We start from the raw sequence: 10213 nt of genomic DNA, 5'->3' as shown, positions 1-10213 counted from the left end.
TTTCCACTGCTGACGACGCCGATTGAATCGAACTACAGAGCCTGCACCATCCCTTACCGCTTCCCCTCCGACAATCCCCGCAAGCCCACCCCCACTGAGATTGCTTGGATCGACCTCTTCCTCAACTCCATCCCTTCCTTCAAGTAATCCCCATTTTTCTTTTCAGCTCCCTAAACCCTAATTACTTCGTTTTTCTTATTTTGTTTGTGAATTTTGATCCATTTTTTTTTGGAGCAGGAAGCGAGCTGAGAGTGATGCTTCAGTCAATGATGCTCCTGCTAAAGCTGAAACGTTTGCTCAGAGGTATAAACTACACTGAAACTGAATCAAGTGATTAGTTTAGTTTTCGAAATGCCTATAACATGTTTGTGATTATGCCTTAAAGGTACTCTGAAATACTTGAGGACTTGAAGAAGGAAGCTGAGAGTCACAGTCCGCCTGATTGCATTGTAAGCATTATGTTAATTTTGATTGCCACTTCAGTGCTGATGTTACTGTTATTGTGTTGATATGAACTGTTTTGTGGGGGTTTGGGTTGGGTTGGGGGATTTTTTTAGCTACTTTACAGACTTCGTGAGTAGGGAGTTGGGGTTCAGAGATATATTCAAGAAAGTCAAGGTCAGTGACTTTGTTAACTGTTGTACGGTAGTTTATCGTAATGAATTGTGTACTTGACTGAATTGGAGTTTGGAATTGTGATTGGACACTTCAGGATGAAGAGAATGCAAAGGCCATAACCCTGTTTGAGAATGTGGTGGATCGTAATGATGCTATTCAAGATGAAGGCAAGCGGGTAGAGAATCTGATTAGAGGGATATTTGCTGGAAACATATTTGATCTTGGTTCTGCTCAGGTATGCGGATTTTATAGTTTACATAGAAGTGTTTGTAAAATTGATTGATAATCAATTTAATATCCAACTAAGGCTTAATTCTCCAATTAAGAGTTCTTTTTTCAATTTCATGCTCCGTCAAACTAGAAGAGTTCTTTTTTCATGCTCAGTCAAACCACCTCATAATGCTAGCCAGACACTTCAATTTCAGAGTTTTGGTGCAATCACATTCAACTTTAATTTAAGTTTTCGATTTCATCTATATATGCTGCTCTACCATGTCCTCATTCCATATAAAAGTTCTAATAAAAGGTAGTCAATCTTCCACATTTTATATTGTTCCTTGAGAACCAAGCCCCCCTTAAAATTGTGAACTTTTCATATTCTTAATTACCAATTTTAAGAGAAGGACATCAAGAGATCCACCAATTTCTTCATGATGCAAATGAGATTCAACTTAATTTAAATTATTCTGTTTCTCTATTTTTGAATATTTCATCACTGCTACGCTGCCATGTCCAGCATTCCCTTTCAATAATATTGCCAACAGCTTCTATGGTGCACACCTTTGAAGGAAAAGTATAGTTAATCAATATGAAGACACATCAACATTACATGTGCAGGTAAGGATACTTCTATTATTGGCAAGCCTTTTCCTTTAGCTTCGTCAATTCATGATTGAAGAGCCTCTTGATTTCCTTATTCATGTTCTCTTGATTAGAAGATTGTAATGTATATTGCTTGAACTTTATCAATAAAACCTTACATACATTCCACACACCGTGTGCATTTGGCACTGTACCCCTGTCATAGAAAAATATGTAGAAGCTTAATAACATCTAGAAGATAAAATTTCAGTGGAAGGTCATTTATCTCACTGGACCTCAAAGATGGCAACATATCCTTCTCTGAGAAGATTTTTAATTCCCTTAAAGATGCAGACCTGCTACTATAGATAACTGAGTTGATCATTGCTAAATAATGGGAGGGAGCTTTCAGGAAAAGAAGCAGAGATTGGGTGGGAGTTTTCCAGAAGATTTTGATCATCTCTAGGAGCTACGCTTGGGTTTGTTTTGGAGGAAGTGCGTGCCCAGATTTTGATTGAGTTTAGGAGACAGGTTTTAGGAGCAAAAGAGGTATGTGTTTGATTGATTTTTTCAGTTCTATTAAGTTAAGGTTGGGTTTTTCTTTCTTTGTTGTGATTTGGGTTTTTATTAGGTGCGTCAATTTGTGGTCTTGATTGGGTGTTTTGTTTCTGAATTTTATGTTTTTTTTGTATGAAGATTTGAATATAAAACACTTTGGATTTAAGTTTCAGTTTGAATGGATAGCATAGTGATCATGGTTTTGGTATGCAAATTTATTAATCTTCAACTAACATCATTCAAGATATAGAGAAGTTTTTTTTATGGGACATGGATTTGCTAATTTTTTCTTTGGTATTCATAGTTGTATTATTGTTTTTCTTTTCGTTGACTTTATAGCTCATTCACTAGATTATGGATCATCTAGAATAACAGCTTAACACGAACAAGCAATCTCTAATTGCACAACCACTTCCCAGACAAGGTAAACTATTGATGCCTTTTGAAATCAGATATTTACATTCTGAAGCTACTGCCAACTCAGAGGAAGTTTATATCTACCTCTCCTATGTTGGCAGGATCACCGGTTGATGCCAATCTTCATTACTTTACTACACTTGAACTCGCAAAATGGATTGGAGATTTTTTCTGCTACGCTGGTGCGTTAGAGAGGACTGTGCATTACTGGTAATGGTTTCGCAGACTTTCATGGCTCTATGTTTCACTATTGATTTGATTTCCTAGTGACTAATTATTGATCAATGCCTGCTTACAATTTCTCACGAGAAATTAATTCAATTAGTAGTAATTAAAAGTAAGTAAACCATTTTAGTTCTTAGCCAGACCTGAGAAAGTTTCCAATGACTGTAATTGCTTGACCTGTAGTTTGAAGTCAAGGCAATAATAATACTCATAACTTAGATATTGACAAGGATTGTTATAGCTTTAGTTTAATCCTAGATTGATTGTACATCTTATATCATACAAATAAAATGTGTTTTCTGCTTAAAGTTTCAAATTTGATATTCCTTAGTTTATTCATTTGAGGTATAGTTGGTTCCTTTTTTTGTTGCCAAGACAAACCCTCTCTTTCTTTGTTCAATCTGTTATGGTAAAAAAAAAAAAATAGAAATGCGTTTTCTGCTTGAAGTGTCAAATTTGTTACCGCTTTGCACTATCTCAATTAACACAGGGAGAACTTTCTATGATTAACTCTTTGAAACTTTAAACTGAATGATTAGCAGTACCGGGTAGAATGAACAGATACCACTCCAATATTAGTTTTAGTCAAAGATTCATTACTTTTTTCTTTGCTATTCATAGTCATATTATGTTCAACTTTATTCTCATTTCACCATCTTCAGTAGGGTTAGATCCTTAATACTAATGTTTTTTTTCCAATTTCATTGATTCGATTAATTCTCTCAAATTGCACTGAACTTGCTTTTCTGGACAAACAGTTCAACTGATCTCAACACCGATGGTGGCTGATTTTAAATTACCAAGCAACTTGCAGCGCATGGACCAACTGTAATGCTTATATTTACCAATCAAGATGTGCAACATGAAGCCGCTAAGATCATACAAGAAAGAAGTCTCAATCTGCCTTCATCAGCTGGATATGTTGAAGCTAACATCCATCAAAGATCTTACTAGATTTGAACTTATAGGTTGCTGTGGAGAAATTTGGGTAACGTGCGAATAAGTTCAAATAAGACCAAATCTGCAAATTTCAACAAAAACAATTAGTGTTCAATTTTTTGCTACTTGATTTGCATAAAAATTCTACCATATAATGTTATGAAGCACTAAGCAATTTACTTATGTATTATCAAGTGATTATATTGTTAGTTTTAACCAAATTGCAATCAACAATATTTCCACACAATCCATCAAATATTCATCTATCACGTGTAAAACTTCAAAAAAAAGAAAAAATTAACCCGCAGCATAGCACGGGCAAATTTGCTAGTATTAGCTAAAAGAGGGCAAAGCCTCAAGTACGAAATTTTCGTACAAAAATAGGTCAAGAAACCAAACCAAGAACTAGAGAACTATAGGACAGCGGAATAAAAAGTTAAAAATCAAAACCAGGTAACAAGCCAATTAAAAAGAAACCATGCCAAGAGGAGCTGAGCATTCCAGTCTGCACTCTGCAGCAACAATTGAAGTTGCAGAGAATTTATTATGCTTAACAGGACCCATGCAATTCATCCAGTTGCAATTGAATAAGTTTGCTCGAGTCCTACAACTTTATTCCAATAAAAGATCATTACTTAAGTCGTCCTTTGATCGATTGGTTAGCCACTTAGCCGTCCTTTTCTCTGATACACCGTTGTGGCTAATCTATAAGCAGTTGATAAAAATAGTTGATGAATATTGCATTGAAGCTTTCAGGAAACTGCAAGAGGCCATCTGATACTTATATAATAAGAGATCATATCATTGACAAGCTCGCACCATTCCATGCCTGAAGTTGCACTGAAGCTTCCATCAAGGCCCACATAATTGTAAGAGATATGTTATACATATTTGTCTTTTACATGATCATCAGTTTACCATCGATCTCCAACTCTTCATATCATCGGTCGTGTGAACTCATTACCAAAAATGTAGCTATTTGAATATTCGAATCCGTGTCAAAGAAAGTTCTCTCTCTCTCTCTCTCTGTCTCTCTCAAAATGGCTCTGCACTCTGGGAAACACTGAAGGAGGCGATCGTGGCCTACACAGGCCTATCTCCGGCGACCTTCTTCACACTCTTGGCTCTGCTCGTGACAGCTTACCATGTGCTTTCTGGGCTTTTTGGGTTGTCCCATACCCACCAGCGGCCCAGGAGCTTGAAGGAGATGCAGCGTCTGCCGCCGCCGGTCCAGCTCGGCGAGATCACCGAGGAGGAGCTGAGGCAGTACTATGGCTCCGTTCCCAAGAAGCCTCTGCTTACGGATTCAATGACTCCTTCCTCTTCTCCTCTCACCCGTTCATGTCCATACGATGTGTTTTTGAGTTTTAGAGGTGTGGATACACGAAACAACTTCACAGGCCATTTGCACACTTATTTGGTTCAGAAGGGAATTAATACCTTCATCGATGACGATGAGCTTAGAAAAGGAGAAGAAATATCATCTGCACTTCTCAAAGCAATTGAAGGGTCAAAGATTTCTATAGTCATATTCTCTGAAAACTACGCATCCTCAGGGTGGTGTTTGGATGAACTTGTTAAAATCCTTCAATGTATGGAGTTGAAGAAACAATTGGTTTGGCCGGTGTTTTACAAGCTGGATCCTTCCGACGTACGGTACCAGAAGGGTAAATTTGGTCAGGCACTTGATAAACATGAGTGCAGATTCAAGGACAACATGGACAAGGTACAAAGATGGAGGTCGGCTCTTAGAGATGCAGCAAATTTATCAGGGTGGACTTTCTTGGACGGGTATATTTACATAATTCTCAGTTTTTTTTTTTGAAATTTTTGATACAGGCCAAACCCTCACACATATAGTAATCTCCAAAATGCCTCAGTAGTACTTACTCATTTGTTTAGTTGACCATGGAGGCTCCAATCCGATTTAAAGTTTAGTTCTTTAAGAAAACATTGTTGTTTCATAAAATTTTGTATAAGTTTCCATCGTAAAGTTGTGTCTAATAAAATATTTTTTGCATTTGAATTGGCAGGCATCATGAAGCTAAGTTTATTAGTAAGATTGCTGAAGATATTTCAGCACAAGTATCAAAACGTAGCTATTTAAATGTGGCAAAGTATCCCGTTGGAATAGACTCTCGTGTACAAGATATGCTTAAGCTTTTAGATGTCGGAGGTGGTGAGGTTCGCATGGTTGGTATATGGGGTATTGGTGGGTTAGGCAAAACAACAATTGCTAAAGCTGTTTACAACTCAATTGCCCATAAGTTTGAAGGTTGCTGTTTCTTGGGAAATGTTAGAGCAGATTCAGTACCCCATCCAGGCCTAGTTCGACTACAAAATAATCTTCTTTATGAGATTTTAGGGGGCCAGGAAATGAAGATGACCGATGTTGATAGAGGAATTCAGGTGATAAAGGACAGGTTGGGTAGCAAAAGGGTTCTCTTAGTTCTTGATGATGTGAATGAATTGAACCAGTTGGACAAATTAGCTGGAGGATTGGATTGGTTTGGTTGTGGAAGCAGAATTATCATAACAACAAGAGATAAACATTTGCTAATTGCACATCAAGTCTATCCTATATATACTGCCAAGGCATTAGATAATGATGAAGCTCGTAACCTCTTGACTTTGAATGCCTTCAAGGAAAACAGAAATCCAGATGAGTGTGTGAAATTCCCAATTGATACTGCTCTACTGTATGCTCACGGCCTTCCATTAGCTATAAACATTTTAGGTTCACTTCTCTGTGGTAAGGGTATAAATCAATGGCATGCTGCATTAGATGGTTACAGAAGATTTCCTAACAGCGATATCCAAAAAGTCCTTCAAAGAAGTTACAATGCATTGGAAGATCCGTTGAAAGAAGCATTTCTCGACATTGCATGTTTCTGAAAAGGTGAAGATAAGGGGTATGTGATGCACGCACTAGAGGGTTCTTACCTCAACCCTTTACATGCTATTGAAGTACTTGAAGAAAAGGCCCTCGTAAATACTAGTGAATCTGGAAAGATTTGGATGCATGACTTGCTGGAGGAAATGGGAAAAGAAATTGTTCGTAAAGAGTCACCCGCAGATGCTGGCAGACGTAGCAGACTATGGTTTCATGAGGATGTTTATCGTGTTTTAACCGAAAATACAGTAAGTATAGAACATGAATCATTTTATGTGTTTGTGTGTGTGTATCTAGAGCTTCCTAATTGTGAAAAAAATAAAGTCTTCTATACTATATAGTACTTGCAGTTCTAATTAATCCTATATTTTTGTTCATATCAGGGCTCAAAAAAAGTTAAAGGCATCAGAGTAGAGCTACCAAGAGAAGATGAGATATGCTTGAGTGCTAAATGCTTTAAAAAGATGAAAAATCTTCAACTTTTTATAAACATTAATGCACGCTTCTCTGGAGAGGTTAATTATCTCCCAAATCAGTTGAGGTTCCTTGATTGGCCTGGATTCCCAGCACAATATTTGCCATCCGACTTCAATCCACAAAAACTAGTCAAGCTCAATATGCCAAACAGTCGTATCTCACGACTTGGGCAAGGACTCAAGGTATTTTAAGCTGTTAATTATCCATTTGCTGTTTTGACCAGCTTCTATATTACAATTCAAAAATTAAGTTGTTGTGAAGCTCATCATATTATCCTTCCTTTTTGTGTTGCAGAATTTGCAAAATTTGAAATCTCTAAGCTTCAGAAGTTGCAAATTCCTAAGAGAATTCCCCGACTTGTCTGGAATGTTCCCAAATTTGGAGAGGTTGGATTTAAATTCCTGTACAAGTTTAGCTGAATTGCATCCTTCTGTTGGATTCCTTGATAAGCTTGTTGACTTCATTCTTAAAGATTGCTCTAACCTTAAGATGTTTCCAAAAATAGTCAACATGAAATCTCTGCAAAATATTGATTTGAGAGGCTGCAAGAGGCTCAAGCACTTCCCAGAAATTGAGGGAAGGATGGAATCCTTTACACACATGAATGTATCTGAAACTGCCATCAAAGAAGTGCCATCATCAATTGGACATGATCTATTTAATCTTCAATTTTTTATGTTACAAAAAGGTGAAAACCTTTCGAATCTGCCACTCAGCATTTATGAGTTACAAAAGCTAGTTTATTTTGAACTCACTGGTTGCCCAAAACTGGTGCTTCCATTTCCGAATAAGGTGAAATACTGTGAAGTGCCAACTCCAACGTCTAACTCAAAGATTTCACGTTGCAGCAAGGTAACTTCATCAGAAAGAGAAAGTCATAGTGACAGTTTTGGTGCTGATGATGATCAAGGCAATTTAGCGTTTCCTTCACTAGAGTACTTTGAAGCGGGAGGATGCAATATTTCAAACTGTGATTTCCTCGTGACGCTTGGTTGTGCCTCCACCTTAGACACGCTTAATTTTTCAGAAAGCAATTTTGTTAGTCTTCCCGCTTGCCTTGCTACCAAGTTTATCCACTTGAAGAAGCTTAACTTGAATGGGTGCAAAAGGCTTCAAGAGGTTCCGGGGCTTCCACCAAATTTGGTAGCATTAGATGTGAGAGATTGCGTATCATTGGAAAGAATTTCAAAGTTATCAAACATTTTGAAACATCAAGAATCGCAAATGTTTGAGTGGTTGGACTTGACCAATTGTTGGAGACTGTGTGACAATCTGGTTCAGGAGGCACAGAAGAAGTTTGATCATCATGTGGAGGCCCATCTCTTCTCTCTTTTTCTCTCTTCTCAGAAGTCTGCATTCGGGGTTGTATGTCCAGCAATTCATGAAATTCCAATGTGGTTCAGTTGTCAAATGGATTTCATAGGGAATGGACTGTTTGAATTTTATATTCAAGTCCTCCCTAATTTCAAATGGCACAACACAGGATTGGCTCTATGTGTTGCTGGCGAAGAGGTGCTAGATTGGCAATTCGAAATTCGTATCAATGAAGCAAGAGTGACAGATCGTTGTTTCTATGAAGGTGATTCGGCTCTTCTGGGGATGCAGTATATTCCGTTCGATACAATTCCATTTGATTCGCTGCCACCGTTTATCTGTCGAGTTAGTATTCAACAAAATCTCCGTTCCAACAAGGTTCCCTTGAAACGCTGCGGAGTTCACCTGGTTATGCCACCAAATGAAGTGTGTATGAAACTATCCCGGGCACTGAACTTCAGGAATAGACTCAAAGCAGGTCTTTTTTTTTTTTTCGTTGCAGAGACTTCATTTTTTAGTTTTGTTAATATCGATTATGGTGTTTTCTCAGTTAGGACTTGAGTTGACTGCTGGATGTTGTAGAATTGATTATGCAGTTTTTCGTTATTATTAATTGCTGCTGGTTGATAACTTTCCCCTGTTTTCATAACAGTGGACCATTTTTATGAACCCAAATCAAATGACTCTCACAGCTCAAGAGAAGAAGGACCCGTCAGGACTCAAGAGCCGAATTGATTTTTAATTGGGTTAGTCCTCCAAATATTCTTCACCATTCCGAATTTTGTATACGATTAAGAACATTTTTTATTTTTTTTTGGGTGATAAAAGGTTAGGAACTTACCTAGCCTCCTACAGCTGCTATATGCACGTTTGTGTTTTTGTGAATGTTGAACGTTGGAGTTTGTATACTATATTGTATGTATAACCTATGCTTTGGCATGGATGAATGCTCTTTTATAGTCCACTGACACGAGATGTCTTCAATTTTTCGGCAACAGATCCAATCCAGTTATGTTCCTTGAAAATGAAAAAGAGCTTTTTTCATCACCTTGTTTCAATATTCCATGAGATTGTCTGCGTTATGTTTAGGATTTAATTGATAGGCCTGATACTTGTTGCTTATCATATAATTAATGAAACTTTTCCCAAATGCAGATCAATGAAATGGATGGTCACAGGATTGCTGATGCTGAAGGACCAAGTGTTGTCAATAAGATCTGTAGCATCACCGCGCTTGCCTTGGTGCATCACTGGAATGACCACAGGAGTGAAGGCACTAATTCCGTGACTTGCTGGATAAAGGTGAAGAAATCAGTCTTGTTGATCAAGTCAGATGCTAAACTGCGATATTATCCCATCATGAACTTGTGGACACTTTCAAGTCTCAACAGTGCTGTTTTGAACATAAATTGTTGTTGTTTGCTTCGTTGTGATTCCCTTTTGTGGTTTTACTCAATTTGAGATGCTATCTGGTTATTTTCTCATACTCTCACTGTCTTCCATGTAAATGAATCAAAGCATGATAATTTTCAAGCAAATTACATAACTCTTTCGAGTAATTATGTGTGCTGCATGAAGGCAAGATGCTAGTCAGGCTTCTGTATGATTTTTATTTTTTTTGACAAATAAAAGGTTCATAAAATGTAAAATCAAAGTTCACCATTTATGTGTTGATCCAAAACACCCACGAAAATTCATCGAATTACTATTGCTTTTGTGTCAATATTAGTGCATAAGCCTGCACTAATCTCTTTCTCTTTTGGCCAAAATAATACACACTATTTTACTCCAACAGCTACATGACACACAGGCAACAGATAGGATGTTTTGGACGTCCTAATCCAACCTCCTCCCCCAAGCTGATTGACCATTCACCGTTTTGAATATTATGGTGCGGAAAGCTTATTGGAGGGAAATAATTTTGGGTTACACTTTTGAATAGTACACCACTAATACAAATGCAAATTGCAC

General features: G+C 37.5%; 2 protein-coding genes and 1 long non-coding RNA gene across 3 annotated transcripts; all 3 read left to right on the top strand.

Annotated features, from left to right (window-relative positions):
• LOC112175937 lies at positions 1–420 on the top strand. The gene is made up of 3 exons (XR_002926718.2): positions 1–143; positions 238–303; positions 386–420. It is a non-coding gene; the product is annotated as an uncharacterized LOC112175937 (long non-coding RNA).
• Positions 421–4421: 4001 nt separating this feature from the next.
• LOC112175312 (disease resistance protein RPV1-like) lies at positions 4422–6479 on the top strand. Its single transcript, XM_024312987.2, has 2 exons — positions 4422–5349; positions 5592–6479. The coding sequence occupies exons 1-2, from the start codon at positions 4766–4768 to the stop codon at positions 6451–6453; spliced, it is 1446 nt and encodes a 481-aa protein (XP_024168755.1). The 5' UTR covers positions 4422–4765; the 3' UTR covers positions 6454–6479.
• LOC112175311 (TMV resistance protein N) lies at positions 6442–9765 on the top strand. The gene is made up of 5 exons (XM_024312985.2): positions 6442–6699; positions 6835–7110; positions 7223–8720; positions 8895–8988; positions 9398–9765. The coding sequence occupies exons 1-4, from the start codon at positions 6478–6480 to the stop codon at positions 8975–8977; spliced, it is 2079 nt and encodes a 692-aa protein (XP_024168753.1). The 5' UTR covers positions 6442–6477; the 3' UTR covers positions 8978–8988; positions 9398–9765.
• The last annotated feature ends 448 nt before the right edge of the window (positions 9766–10213 follow it).

Source organism: Rosa chinensis, chromosome 7 (genome assembly GCF_002994745.2).
Source record: "Rosa chinensis cultivar Old Blush chromosome 7, RchiOBHm-V2, whole genome shotgun sequence".
Lineage (NCBI taxonomy): Eukaryota > Viridiplantae > Streptophyta > Magnoliopsida > Rosales > Rosaceae > Rosa > Rosa chinensis.
Note: the sequence above shows the minus strand (reverse complement) of the source record. Positions and strands in the feature narration are given on the sequence as shown.

What these genes read in the sequence shown, in the direction of transcription:
- LOC112175312 (XM_024312987.2), top strand. Translation starts at nt 4,766, where the DNA reads ATGCAGCGTCTGCCGCCGCCGGTCCAGCTCGGCGAGATCACCGAGGAG. An exon ending in GGGTGGACTTTCTTGGACGG is followed by an intron (nt 5,350 to 5,591) that starts GTATATTTACAT and finishes TTGAATTGGCAG; the next exon opens with GCATCATGAAGCTAAGTTTA.
- LOC112175311 (XM_024312985.2), top strand. Translation starts at nt 6,478, where the DNA reads ATGCACGCACTAGAGGGTTCTTACCTCAACCCTTTACATGCTATTGAA. An exon ending in GACTTGGGCAAGGACTCAAG is followed by an intron (nt 7,111 to 7,222) that starts GTATTTTAAGCT and finishes TTTGTGTTGCAG; the next exon opens with AATTTGCAAAATTTGAAATC. An exon ending in CAGGAATAGACTCAAAGCAG is followed by an intron (nt 8,721 to 8,894) that starts GTCTTTTTTTTT and finishes TTTTCATAACAG; the next exon opens with TGGACCATTTTTATGAACCC.